The sequence below is a fragment of the Neopsephotus bourkii genome, unplaced genomic scaffold (genome assembly GCF_033783945.1).
Source record: "Neopsephotus bourkii isolate Nb327-2 ecotype Australia unplaced genomic scaffold, CSIRO-AGI_Nbou_v1 NB_1363, whole genome shotgun sequence".
NCBI lineage: Eukaryota > Metazoa > Chordata > Aves > Psittaciformes > Psittacidae > Neopsephotus > Neopsephotus bourkii.
In genome coordinates, this window is record NW_026901842.1 from 11,708 (window position 1) to 26,011 (window position 14,304).

Genomic DNA, 14,304 nt, shown 5'->3' on the forward strand with positions numbered 1-14,304 from the left:
CTAATCTTTTCCATCGCCCTCAGATGGGTGCCTCTCCTCGCCTTTTACTCTGGTTTCCCAGCTGAGGACGTACTATTGATTTCTATAGTGTCATGATATTACATTCAGTGTTACTGTCTACCCTTTTCATAATATAACCTACCATCTTGTTGCTCTTCTGAGCTCTGTTGCAATCAGCCAGATGTTTCATTGACTCCTAGATCTTTTCCTGGAGTGGTTGTAGTTAATTGGGATCCTTCAGCATGCATAAGCCATCCTGTTTCCTCCTTCCAATTATGCATCCTTCTGCACACTGTTATTTTTCTGCTATCCTCTCACCCATTCGGCCACTTTGTGTCAGTCTCGCAGACCTACGTGGTCTCCTCACATTTGGACCAGCCAAGTTGAAGGTGATCACCTAGAAATGATGTTAACTCCCTTCTTTCCAGGTCATGGCTATTATATAAGAAAAATCACATTTTCTGGACACAGGCACCCTACACACACACTGCCCTCATTCCCCATTAAAGCCTCACTATATATTCCCATTCCTTGTTTTCTCCTCCACAGCCAGGTTTTTAAGCAGGAAATAACTTCATTTTCCACCAGAAATTCCTGGTCATCTCTGCCACGGGCACTCATCACAGATTTTTCCTTAAAGGTTTTATGAAAGAACTAAATCATGACAGTTATTTCCCTTCCCCCTGATTCTGTGTGAACTACCAGACTAAAGATGCACCACTTTCTTGCAACATTATGCCTGCTTGCTCCTCTCACATCTCACTCCCTTCACCCTTGCATTGTCCTCTATGGAGTGATCTCTTTAAGCAAAGCATGAGGATACAGACAACAAATCAGCTGATATCCCCCTTATTATCTCCAAGGATGGCCCAGGCACCCTCCTTTGGTCATCAGTGAGGTTTTTCTCAGCTCTGCCTCACAGTCTCTGCTCTGCTTAGTGCAGGGACTGCGGATACTGTGCATCGTGGTGGGTGATGAACAAACACTTGCACCCAGGAAGTCCAGGCATGAAAACATGTTTTGTGAATCTAAAGGTGTCTATCAGAAAGGCAGTGAGGATGCCAAAGGGTTGTCTGTACCACCTTTGTGACTCTAGGGCAGTCTTGCCTTAGCTTGGGGTTACAACGTAAAGGAATTTGAACTGTACTGGAAAAATCAGTGTTAACCACCAGCATGGCTGGGGAAGGAGAAGGAAGAGCCTGTGATTTCTGGCTGCAAGTGCTTGCCCTGGCCAGGGAACTGCAAATTGCCTTTAATTGTTCCTAATTGCTGGCACTGGTTCAGTTCCTCCAGGATAGAGACCTCAAATGTGCATCTGCAGACACTGCTTAGACCCCCTCCTGCCTCCCCATGCCAGGAGGGCTGAGCTGCTGCTGCTTCAGAGAGCTTTCTGGAAGATGGAGAAGTCAAAATGGGGTCAGGCATTGAAGGGGCCGGAGTGGCGCTGCCCAAAACACTTGTCCCAGGCTCGCAGAGTCCTGTGCTGCAGTGAAGAGCTGGGGACCAGTGTCAGAAAGCACATCCCTCCAACCAGAGAGCGTTCAGCACACGGCGTGTTGGAAGGACAGCAGCCTTCGAGCAGAGCTTTCTCTTGGTGAGGTCCTGGACCAAGGGCCGGTGATTCCCAGCGCCTCTGCCGCTTGTGTGCTTTAGACCACATCACACGTGCCCATGGGGACGTGGCCAACATCCGTGCTGCAGACCCCTTGCAGGAGCCCAGCTTGGGGAGAGAGTAGACAACCTCAGACAGATACGTCTGTAAAAATAACCACGGCAGCTCTGGACAAGCTGTGCCGAGGCATTACCTCATGAGGGAAGGAAGCAGCAGCATTGCTATTTATTTATGTGGTGTCCAAAGAGTACTCTGTGCTCTGCAGCCCGTCCTCCAAGAGCCTGATTCTGTAAATCTTACTCATCACAAAGGCTTTTTTTTCCCTTTTTCTCCTCTTTCTTCCCCCTCTCTCATCCATGTGGTCCCACTGAAGTCACTGCAATCCGTTCACATGGGGGAGGATTACTCACAGGATGGGGGTTTGCAGGCGATGCCTGAAAACAGCAAGCGCAGCTCCAGCAGAGACGCCTGAAACATGAGGCATGTTCCTCCCCATCCTCCTGCCCTTTGCCTCTTCTTGTGTAACCCTTCCCTGATTTGCTTATTTTTGTGTTAACTCCTGCCTCTCTGCTCTTCTTTAACCCTTTTCTGTCCCATTCCTTCTTCAGGCTCTTGATTAAGGTACTTTTATTTCCTCTCCCCCAGCAATACTGAAGCCATCCCCTGGGGCTGCAGCGTGCAGGCTTTCCCACCTAAACATCCTCTCTCTCTGCGCCCATCACCAGCCACACTGATTCAATGTTGAAACTTTTCCAATCAAAACGGGGTTTGATAGAAAAGTTTTCCACTACAGACAGGTCTGAAGTGCCTGGTTCCAGAGCCAGCTCCAGGCAGGGGGTAAGAGCAGGACTTCTACTCAAAACCCCTAAATCAGAAGTGTTCAAAAACCCCAAATCAGAGCTCCCCGAGGGGCAGGAGGGGAGCAGGAGCAGTGCTCCCCCGGCAGGGTTCTGGCTGGCTCATTCCCGAGGATGCTGCACAAGAAAAGGAAAGCTTTCCTGCCTTTCCCTGCCACCGCTCAGCAGGGGCAGACCACAGTCTGGCATGGCGCTTGCAGCTCTTAGAAATCAGGGCTGTTAACAAATGTGCGAGGCCATAATCCTTTTGGAGCAGTGATGATAACAAGCCCTGATGGGGTTTTTTAGCTGCTTTTTTTCCCCCTGTAACAAACAGCTGCGCCGGTAAGTCCCACTGTGGGAAATGAGATGGTGAATGTTTTCAAGTGCAGTATTTACATCCCCTGCCAAACCCTTCACATCTGCCCAGCTCTGCTGTCAAGCCTCCATCCATCTGGCTGGGAGCAGCAGGTCCTCCAGCCTGCCTGCATCCCACAAGGGCATTTCCTTCCTGTGCCCGCAGTGCCAGCTGCCAGGGATGCTGCTCAGCGGGGAAGGGCTCAAGAAAGAGCACTGAAAGGAGGGTGGTTTTGTGGGTTCTTTTTTCCTGCAGCGCACGTGAAATGAATTCCCAACATGTCTAAAAGCAGTTGTTTGCTGCCTGAGGTCTCGTGTGTGGAGGGGTGATGAAATGCTCCTTGATTTTGTACCTCTTCCTTACAGACCCCAAGGGAGTTTGAAGCTGGCTGGGATGTGGGCAGTGAGTGTTGTGGCTCCCCAAGCCTTGCCTGCTCCCCTCCTCCTCAAGTCCTGCATGCTGTTGATCACAGCACCCGTGGGACATGGCCATTGCAGTGTGCAGGGATGGGGGTCCTGGAGCAGGTCCACGCCATGCTGCCTCCATGGCAGTTGCCCTCATTGCCCTGGGAAGGATGTCTTGGCTGTGGTTCCATCTTTGCAGTGGGACCAGCTGCGGCTCAGCTGCCCCATGTCTGGCACTGTCCCCTACGCACCACGCGATGACCACGCACACCCCTCTGCCAAACGCCACCTCTGTTTCAGGTCGGTGCAGTCCTGGCTGGACGGGACATTTGCTGGAGCTCTGCACCACTGAGGAGAAGGTGGAGCCGTGCCGGGAGCGCTGCGGCAGCCCCGTTCCCTCCAACACCACCTGCACCCTGGCTCTTCCTCCCTGACCGTCTTGTTGTGTGTTCCCCCCACAGAGTGCGATTGCCATCCCGTGGGTGCCGCCGGCCAAACCTGTAACCAAACCACAGGCCAATGTCCCTGTAAAGACGGTGTCACCGGCATCACGTGCAATCGATGCGCCAAAGGCTACCAGCAAAGCCGGTCTCCCATTGCCCCCTGCATAAGTAGGTGGATTGCTCTTTCCGTGTCTGTAGATTAGAGATATTAACCTGTATAAATCCACAGGACCCACTGCCTGGGCTGAGTGGCTACTAACCCACCACATCTGTGCCAACAGGCAGTCCTCAGGGGACGGTGGGCCTGTGACCCCTGCCCATAGCATGTATCAGCCAAAATTCACCCCTAGCTTCCAAGAAGCTCGTCTGCCTTCTGGGTGGGTTGTGTGAAGGAATCTACAGCCAAATTTGCCAGTAATCTGGTTTTGCTTCATGGAGAGAGCCCATTTGCTTTGGGGTACCACATCAGGTAGATCACTACCAGTCCAAAATCAGGCTGTGTGCTGCACTGGTACAGAGCTCAAATCGGAGGAACTGCTGGTTTTCTGGAGCTGCCACCACAGTAACACAGCACCTGGATTGCTAAAGGGGGTCTTACACAACCCACCCAGAAATGTAGGCTGTTTTCCTGTTTGCTTTCTTGGGTTTGCTTTTCAATTTGGCTTCCCACGGTCACTGTCATCCTCTGCTCCCACAACAACAGCATCAAGCACCAGGTACAGCTCCCAAAGTCTCTCTGTTGCAGCACCTGTTCTGCAGACATCCACATCCCCACCCAGTCCGTCTGAGCACTCACTGCTGGGACAAGGTGTGCTTCATCCCAGTCCTCCTCTCTGCTGCCTGTTGGCTTTGCTGTTATTGGATCATTCAGTAGCTCATGCACCTCATGCGAGACATCACCTGCCCTAACGAAACAAAGCACTGGAATTATAGTGCCTGGGATGGGATGGGAAGGAGGGGCTGTTCCCCTTGAGGCTGACTCCCTGCTGCTAAAGGGGGCAAGAAGGCCCAATGGGAAAAGTGAACGTTGAAAGAATCAAGTCTTTGTTGGGAACCCACAGTCTGCTCCCGTGCTGTGCCCTCACAGCATCTGCCTCTTGGGTTGGCCATTGCCAAGCTATGGGGCAGATACCCTTTCTCCACCTTCTCCTGCTGAGGAAAACATACATTCCAGGGTGGTTTTTGGTCACTAGAGAGTCATTCTTCCCTGTGTTGCAATGGGACAGCAAGAGCTCAAACCAGATGCTTTTTTCCCCAAGATGCTACAGTCACGGCTTCAGTATGCTTTGCAGCAAGTATGCGCAAAGGTTTATCATTAATCATTCCCCAGAGCCATGGTAAATCAGAGAGTAAATTGTTCCTTGCATCACCTCCCTTGGGATTCATCGCACTAAATAAAGACAGACACAGAATTTCAACACAGTCCGAGCAGGCACTGGGAACTTGGCTGTGCTCACACAGCCTGCGCTCCAGGATGCTCACACCAGGATGCGGTGTGAGCCTGGCAGGGCTGCCCTGCCCTGGCCCTTCAACCTGGCCACCAGCCTCCACCTGCAAGAGCCCCTGACTGTGGTGTCTCTGCAAAATGTCCGTTCTGAGGGGCCAAAACCTGTGTTCAAATGTGCTTCAAGCAACACCCTGGCCTGGCTATGAAGCCGCTGTGCAGTTGTTGGGAGTTTGATCTTCACATATGATGCTAAAGCAGTTAAAGTGAAGATATGAGCAACTCACGATTCTCTCAGCCTAGAAAAACCCAACCAGTACGTTTTCATCCTTGAAAACTGTCAGGCAGCGTATCCTGTGTGGTGGGGGGTGCACTTCACAGGCATTTTGTACATGCTTAGTAGAGAGCACTTGCCCTCCATCCCTTCCCACACTGCTCTCCTGCCTGGCACTGGGAGGGTACATGTATGCTGCAGCTAGCAAGGGGCTGTCACCTTCTCTGCAAGAGCAGTTACTCTCTGATTTACCCCTGTTTACATCTTCCTTGTCCCAAAGACTAATAGTCATGCAACAATCACCTCATGGGGAATGAACTAGGCACCAATGGGGTCTGTCTGTACTGCAGCCCACACCAGCAAGCATGAGCACCCACCCAGATGCCAGCTCCGGGATGGCTGTGCTGGCTGTTTGTGTACTGCCTGACTATGCACTATGTGTTTCACATGGGTTTGGGCCTGTGTTAAATTGCATGGGGGCTGAACAGCACAAAAAGTCATCTAATGCTAACTGGGCTGCATCCCTGTGAGCTGCCATCACTGCAATTCAGACAGACCCCAGCAATCCCTGCCTCTATGGCCAGGCAGGTTCCTGAGAGCAAAAGCAGAAAAAGACTGATGCCAACCCCCAGATCATGCTGAAATTCCACCTTCAAAATGGACTGGTGGTGTGTTCCCCTGCCAGGATTCCCAGGGATGCATAGAAATTGCATCACTGTGCCCTAAATGCACAAAAGATGTCAGTGATGAAATCTGTGTATGTGCACTGGGGAAAGGAGATCATCTTGCCAAAGTTGGGACCATATAATGTGCTCCATCTGCAGTCCATCGTTTTTAGCATCAACAAACACAGTCAGACTTGGGCATGAATATCCAGAACATTATATGATTTCAGCTATGCAAAGCCAGCCCCAAATCAAAGCCAGGGACCATTGCATTGGCACCAGATACGTTTCTGTTTCCTTTAAATAACATATCACAGCATATAGATGCATGCTTTACCTGCATGCTACCTCACACAAGAGGAGGGATAGCACTGCCTCAGGCATGGATGGAAACAGCAGCTGGAAGGGACAACCCAGGGACAAGGAAAGGCAGCAGTGCTCCACTGTCTGCTGGGGCTGGGCACCCTACACCCTCCAAGCCCCAGCAAGAGCATCCCTTCCCCAGGGTTGCACACTGGGACCAAGCCCTTGCAGCAGGTTGTATCTGGGCCATACCAGTTTTCTGGCTGGCTCTATCTTCCTTTATTTGCAGCCAAAGCTAAAAGTTTTGGTTTTCCTACACCCTTTTTGAGGCCCAGTTCCGCAGTAGACACAGGCCTGGTTGCTGCTTTCTGGGGCTCTTGCAAAGCTCATTGTTAGAGGACATAGTTGGGAAACACCTCCCATGGTTGGGAAAGGAAAATGAGGTGTGTGCAGGGGCCAAGCTCTTTGGGATGTGGAATAACACCTCCTACTTTTATCTCCTCTCTTTTCCCATCTGCTTCTCGCTGTCCTGCGCAGAGATCCCTGCCGCTCCCCCCACCACGGCCGCCAGCAGCACAGAGGAGCCTGCAGGTATGTTCTCTGTTCTTTTAAAGCATCTTGATGGTAAATGTCTTTTGAGCCCTCATCTGCCTGAGATGAAATTGCAGGTTCCTTTTATGCCCTAAGTGTCCAAGTGTTTGAAAGGTGTGTTCAGCATCCTGGGAGATGGGTGCTTCTAGGAACACATGGGAGCATAGAGAAGATGCAGAGAAGTTTTCCCAGAGGAGCTGTATCTATTACTCAGTGTGGAAGCAATGTTTGATGAGAAAGAGGTAAGGACTCAAGACCACCACTGGTTGATTGTTGAAGTTTAAGGGTTACCTTCTCAAGAGGCTATCAGTTTCACTGAATTCTGGTGGAGAAGGACTGGAGAAACAAAAATCCCCTGAAACAGAAAAAACACCTAAGCACTGCTTGCTGCTGCATGGAAGGATTGCCTTTATTTGCCTGTTATTTCTTGTGTTAAGCAACCTTAGGTGCTGATGTGACTTGTGTATGCTATAGCAATGTATCTCATGTCTGCCTTTGTGTGTTCTTGGTGTGGGACACGCTGTGGTTAGTGGCATTGTTGGGGCCAGTTGTGCTCAAAAGTGTCTCAAGGCCAGCGGCTGTAAGAGCAGGAGCCTCTTAGATTGGAGCAGGAGGTCCTGCAGCCTGGGGACAGCAGCACAGCCCTCATGGACTTGGATCACCATATATATGCAAGCTGCAATACAGAGGGTAGTCCTGAGAAAGCTTTGTCATATCACAGTGTATGTACCCTCCTGCTCCCCTCCCTTGTCCTTTGCATCAAATACGACCCGTGCAACTGGGCTCAACATGTTTCTTCATATAGCCCATCTCCACCACCACAACTGCACCAACACCCCACCATCATCCCCTCCTTATTTACACTCCTAGAGGGGCTGACTCCTGCCCCACCGTGTCACGGGGGCTATCCTGTCCCCAGTTCCCTCAGGTCAGATTGGTCTGAGCAGGGGGTGATGGCAGGAGCCAGAGGCCTCGGGAAAGCGTTACTCACCTTGCCCCACTGCGGTGGATTCTGAGGCTATTTGAGCAGTGTCAGGGCTCTGAAGGACACGGGGTGTAAAGGATGTTTACTTTTGTCCCACCAGTGCAGGAGGGGTCATAAATTAAGGATTTTGTACTAAAAGTGATGGACATCCCCTTGAATTGAACTCTGAGCCAAGGCTTGTCCTGTGGCAGGGCTTTTCATGCAGGCTGTGCCTGTTGCTGTATGCTCAGGAGCTCTTCCAGAGATGGGAAGCCCAGGGAGCAAAAGGACAGAGGTCTTCAGTCCTCGGTGTCATGGGAAAGCAAAGCCCAGGGTTTTCTGTAGGACTGATACACAGGACAAGTTCTGCCGCTCGTAAACACAATAGCAGCAACTCTTGTTTCAGGGTCTCGTCTTAGACTGGTATAAGCAAAAACCAAACTGCAGCCTTGGGTTTGTGCCTATTGCTTTGTGTGTGCTTCCTAAAGCGTCTCCACTGACATGCAGGGTGGAAAGGAGCATAAGGACACCTGCCAGCTCAGGTGCTGGTGACCAGTCCTTTTGCTGCTTTGCCTTATAAATTAGGTGCCAACATGAGGCGTGTGGTTTGGTGAGTCCATCACAATGAAGTAGTGGGCTATTAAGAAGAGACTGTCCCACCTAATGATCTGAAGCCAAGCAGGGGAAGGTCTTGTCTTCCTTACAGCATTGTTTCCTGGCAATGTGAGCCTCGCTTACCTGCCTCCATCAGGATAAATCTTCCCCATCTCCTGAGGAGCTCAATTACAGTCCATAGTCAACCTCACCACCTCCTTTTCCCCACTCCTTCCCTGAGTTCCTGTTCCACCCCCATCTTTTCCTGTCTCTAAGGGATCCCATGGCAGACCCAAGCCCCTGGCATGGGCAGGAACACCCCGAGTCTTCTCATGACCAATGTGAGAGCTGGCAGCTCCTGCAGCCTCTGCAGCTCCTTCATCCACCCAACACTGCACTTTGGGGCAATGTTGTAGGTGCATCCCAGCAGTGCCACCTGAATGTGCTGGATGCATGGGGCACAGAGGGTCACCAGATTTCTCATGGGCCCCTGCTATTCAGCAGGGACTTGCAGACTGAATGTTCTGCCTCATGGCGTGGGAGCACTGAGGTTTTGTGCTCCACACCAGGATCCTTCTGTTCCTCCCACCACAGCCTCCCAAGCCCGCTCCATTCCCAGCCTGCTGCAGGGATGGCAGAGCAGACCACAGTGCCAGTCTGTCAATGGATGTGGATGTATGGCAGCTGAGGAGATGCAGAGATGGCTTCTTATAGCCCTTTCTGCAAGGAGCTTGGCTCCTGAGGTGAAGACCTCTGTGTGGAGCTGTAGCACCTCCATGCTCACACCTTCACTGAGCCAGGGAGTGGAAGCAGCCCCAGCACTCACACCAGGGACCCCCCAGCCAGAACCTCGTCCTTGGTGGAGTTTTCTTACCTTGGGCTCCTTCCTTCCAGGGGCCAGAGCACATCCCTCCCAGTGCAGCTGCCCCAGCCTTTTCCTAAGGCAGGACTTGGCTTGTGCCATCCCCTCCCCTGCCTGAAATGAGGTTGCATGGCATGGGATGCATTTCTTAATGACTGAAAGACTGCTTTGCCTCTCCCTCAGGTCACTTTTGCATGCAGCTTACCCTGTTAAGCCAGCCGGTGGCAAGTGTTGACACCTGAGCAGTGTCCCCACATTTGAACTGGCCACAGGGATTCCTCAGTGTCTTTTTGTTGCCGTTAGGAGAACATTTATCTGGCCATGCTGCTTTTCATGAGTCCAAAGAGGCCTTTCTGAGGACATTCTCTATTATTCAGTCTTTCCATGCCAGTCCCCATATCCTCCTGCACCTTTCCAGAGCATGACCACGAGAGGGGCTGCTTGTAAGGAAGGTCTTGGAGGAAGCAGCATTTATCCACATCCATCAGCCAACATTCTGGCTCGAGAGGAAAGAGCTGCTGAAGTCCCAGCCCTGCTGTGCCCATGGGAGAGGACAGGTTTGAGGGTGACACATCTCCCCCTCGAGTGCTCCATGTGGGTACCAACACAGCTGCAGAAACTGCTCCTTTCTGTGACCTCTCCTCACTGTTCTGGGCAGATGCCAACTGGGGCAGCTGCATTCGGCCTCCCCAGTTTCCATGTGCCACCTCGGTTGGCCACAGCCCTCCTCAGTGTCTGCCCTGAGCTGATGCCCGTGGCACTGTGACCCACAGCAGCCCTGGGCTGTGAGGCACGGCCGCCAGCCTGGTGCAGGCACTGGGCCGGCTGGGCCGGTGTGGGTCTGCTCCCGCCACAGCCAGGGAGAGCAAGGCAAAAGCACAGAGCCTGCAGCAACAGGACCCTTGAGCAGGATGAGGGGATGCACACACAGCCTATTGCAGGCACAGAACGCAGGCACTTTGGTGAAGAGCAGGTAGGGAGAGCTTGGTGCTCCCTGCATCCCATGCATCTATCTCCCTGGATGAGTGCCAACAGGGATGGCTGTAGGGATCGGAGGTGTGTTGATCAGGATGTGCCCATCACCTTTGACCAAAGCTTTGGATAGGTGTCTGCAACACTTCCCAGCCTTGCTACACAGGGGACATCTCATGCTGGTGCTGCTGGCATGGTTGAAGCCCCCAGTCCCGAGCCCCCACAGATCCTGTCAGTGAACAGCCCCACTGGGGAAGGAGCAAGTCCTATAGCTCTGCATCGTTGTTGTGGAGAGAAGGGTTATTTAGGGGTCTGCTCAAGCCCAACCAAGCCTGCATAAGGCCAGTAGCTGAGAACATTTCAGCAGGGTTACAGACCTCCCTTCAGCAAAGGAACCTCTTGCTGGATGCTGGGAGAGGGTTATCTGTGGGCTGGGAGTGAGCCGGGTGTCCTGACAGCCTGCGAGCCATGACTTGACAGCGTCTCTTGGATCCCCATGTTGCTGGAGGGCTGGATCTCCCTGATCCCTGCCCAAAGGCGCGACCAGGGAGCAATCCATCTCACCGGGAGCTGCTCATGCTGGCTCCCTGTGAAAGCCCAGTGGAGGCTGAGCCAAGTTGAGCAATCTGATGGGCCCAGCATCCGATCGTAATTCTTCTTACAGTGATTTTTATTGGACTTTTTAAGTACCATTTTGTCCAGGAAGCTTGAACCCTCCATATTTCAGCCTTTCCTCTCAGTGGGAGCATCAGGCAGTCTTGGTTTTTGGCCTTGCTCAGTCCCCACCACCACCCTGCAGCATCTTGCTGAAATTCATGGTATTTTCTTGACAAATCCTTAAATCAGCATGTCTGGGAGGCAGAACTCCCAGAGTATGGAAGCAAAAGGGTTCAAGAGATGGAGAGACTTTGGGTGCAGCCATTTCTGGGAGAGATGCTTTGCTCATAGCAATGCAGAGCAGGAAGGGCTTTCCTCTCCAAGAGCCGAGTTAGCACCATCACCGATCACCACTCCAGGTCAATGATTGGGATCTTTCAGAAGATCACAGGCCAAAGCTTGCCTTGATATAAGGGGTGGAACAACGTCAGCTTTGGCGGGGGGGTCCTGCCTGGCTCTGCTTAGCTCTCGGAGGTCCAAATCAGTTCTGGGGTATGGTCCAAAGCTGAATTGTTTAGATGAAATGCATTCATGCTCGCCCATGCCAGGAGATTGGAGGATGAGAACAGGGTGCTTCTTATTTTTGTGGCCAGGCGAGAAAAGCTCTTGCTACCGCCCCATCCTTTTCTGGTCCTATTCAGAGCCTCAGAAGGGGCCACAGTGAAAGGACAAAAAAACGTAACAGTGAGGGGGAAAGGTTTACTAACTGCCAGTCAGTTGTTGTCTTATCTGAACTGAATCCAGCTCGGCTTGGAAATGATTATCTTAGGTGGATGATTTCAGCTCGTGGGCTTAAATGAAACCAGGTGATTGGACTGGTGCAGTTTTGTGTGGTTTTCCCCTGGAAATCCGTCTCTGCAGTTTCAAAACCAGATCTGGATTTTCCAGAAGTCATTTGGGCTCAAGGTGCTGCTGGGCCCTTTTGATCCTGGCTGGGGAGGAAAAGGCTGGATATAATTGCAGAAAGGGGAAACCCCTCTCTTAGCAATGCCTGGATGTGCATGGACCTGAAGCAGCTTAGCAGAGCTGCAGAGGCAGAGCAGAGGTGGGAGGTGGGTGCATGCAGGGGTAGGCGAGGATGGTTAACACCTTCCCAAAGGGAGATGGGCAGCCAGGTCTCCAGGCTCTGCTCTGGAACAAACTGGAATAGTCTCAAGGAAATAAAAAGTAAAACCCCAACCAAAACCCATCCCCAGCCCCACGTGTGCGGCCGGAGCCCTTCCTGCTTAGACAAAACACACACAAAGGTTATGGCTTCAGTCTGGGAAAATAGAAACCCTATAGGAAACAGTAGAGAACATTCCCTTGAACTCTCCACCCACTCACGCTAGATGCCAAACCCCACCACATCCTCAGGAGCTTTTGGGTCAAGGCACTGTCCTCATGCCACCCACTCCATCCCTGTGCACCACATGTACCTGCACAGTCATACCCTACACAGACCTCCTCCTGCAACCTCTGTGATGCTCTCTGGACCTCTTTTGGAGCCTCGCTGATGTCCTCCCATCCTATCCCATGGCAGAGCTGGAGATCATGCATCCTTCCCAGGCTGCAGGTGGCTTTTCACTGCTTAGAGGCTTTGGGGGGAAATTTCCAAATTTTAGCCAGAATCCATCCACCAAGACTCAGGAATGGGGAAATCTGGCCTCTGGTGAGCTGGTACTCCTGCTGCAGCACCATTTACTGATAGTCAGAGTAGTCCCTCCCTAAAAAGGGTTGATTTTCTCTCATCTGGAGGTTGAAAGCTTCACTTCTTTGCCTGCCCATGCCTAGATGAACCAAGGCGATGCCTTGTACTTGCATGCACCCTGCTCCCAGGTACATGCCATCACCCCCAGGGCAGTCAGCGAGGTGAGCAGCAGGAGCAAGGCTTGTTCGTCCCACAGCAGAAGGGCAAAATGCAGATTTCAGAGCGTGGTCACAGGCTCAAAGCTGACTTTGGAGATGGAGGTGGAGGAAAAGGGGTCCCTCGGGCCTGCTGCCACCAGCAGTCCATCACCCCAGCAAAACCTCACCAGGGACTGTTAGAAGATGAGTTAAATCACTTTCTCCCACTGCAGGTACTGAGGCTGTGGTTGAATTTCACAGTTTGGGCAGTGGGATGCTACCTCCTTATTTCCAGCCTCGCAGCCAGCTTGTACCCATGCATCCCTATGAGAACATGACCTTTTTGGCCTAACAGTTCCACTGCCAAGCACAGGTTGTGGACCACTGTCCCCCTTGCTCACAGTCACATAAACACTGTGAACATCATTGCCGCAACAGCTTCAAGGGAAAAGTGACATTAGGAAAGGATTAAATGTACCGTAGCTCCTTTTAATGAGCTGCAGCAGCTGGAAGCAAGGAGTCAATGCCATGTGAGCCTCCAGCTGCCTCCACAACATCTGCAAGGGGTGTGAGGCTTGCTCAGACATTGACAGCGCAGGGACAGGCTATTGGCATCACGCAGCACCTCCAGTCAGGATGGGACATGAGGCCAAACCGCTGCTCCCCAGCCCCTTCCCCAGTGCTTATCTAACCTGCTGAACCAGCTCCGTCCCCAGGTGAAGTCAGCCTCAAGCTCTCCCCAGTTATTCCCACAGAGGCGAATGCAGTGGGTGCTGTCGGCTTGGCCAGAGAGGACCTGGCTCATCAGCTGGTGCTTGGCACGGGCATGTGAGCACAGCTCCTGGGGGAGCTCTCAGAGGGCTGCAGGCAGTAAGCCCTGCACCATGCTGCATTTCCCATTTTCCCTGTTCCCAGAGCACTGAGCAGGCCGGGAGGGAAGGGGGCAGCTCTGTGCCCACGCTGCACCACAGTTGTTGCATTGGGATGGTGGCACTTTCCCATGGCATCTCACCAACATAGCCTTGGGGGCTGCATCAGAGGGGCTGGGGAAATACCCCTTGAAACTCCATCTCCCCCTGCCTCTCACAGCCATGGGCGCCTATGGGGTGATGGCTGGGTTGGAGTCTCTCCCTTGTGCCATGGTTTTGTCTCAGAGGTGGCCCTCAATAAACCCTGCCAGTGTGCATTGAACATTGCAACCCTCCAGAACCCCACATAGACAGTGCCAAGCAGGTCTGTGCCCAGGCTGGGCTGGTTGGACACAGCACAGCCTCCCAACCTCCTCCAGTCTCCACACCAGGGTGGCTGACCCAGCTCAGTACTGTTCTCCCAAGGAACCTGCACTGCTTCCTGCCTGACGGAGAAAGCAATGGCTCCTGTGGGAGGCTGGTTCTTGGGAGCTCTCCTTTATCAGAGGCAAACTGGAAAAAATAGACCAAAAAACCAACTTACATAGCACCTTGCAAATTTAACATGGAAGGGACTATCGAAAGACATT

The 14,304-nt window shown here is 52.3% G+C and overlaps 1 protein-coding gene across 1 annotated transcript in view; it reads left to right on the top strand.

The window, feature by feature from the left end:
* The first annotated feature begins 3,467 nt into the window (after positions 1 to 3,467).
* Positions 3,468 to 14,304, top strand: part of LOC133219541 (netrin-1-like) — a 29,412-nt gene continuing 18,575 nt past the window's right edge. Inside the window, exons 1-3 of the mRNA XM_061366945.1 lie at positions 3,468 to 3,510; positions 3,564 to 3,821; positions 6,877 to 6,930. Coding sequence (XP_061222929.1) covers positions 3,468 to 3,510; positions 3,564 to 3,821; positions 6,877 to 6,930 — 355 coding nt within the window. The remainder of the gene's footprint in view (positions 3,511 to 3,563; positions 3,822 to 6,876; positions 6,931 to 14,304) is intronic.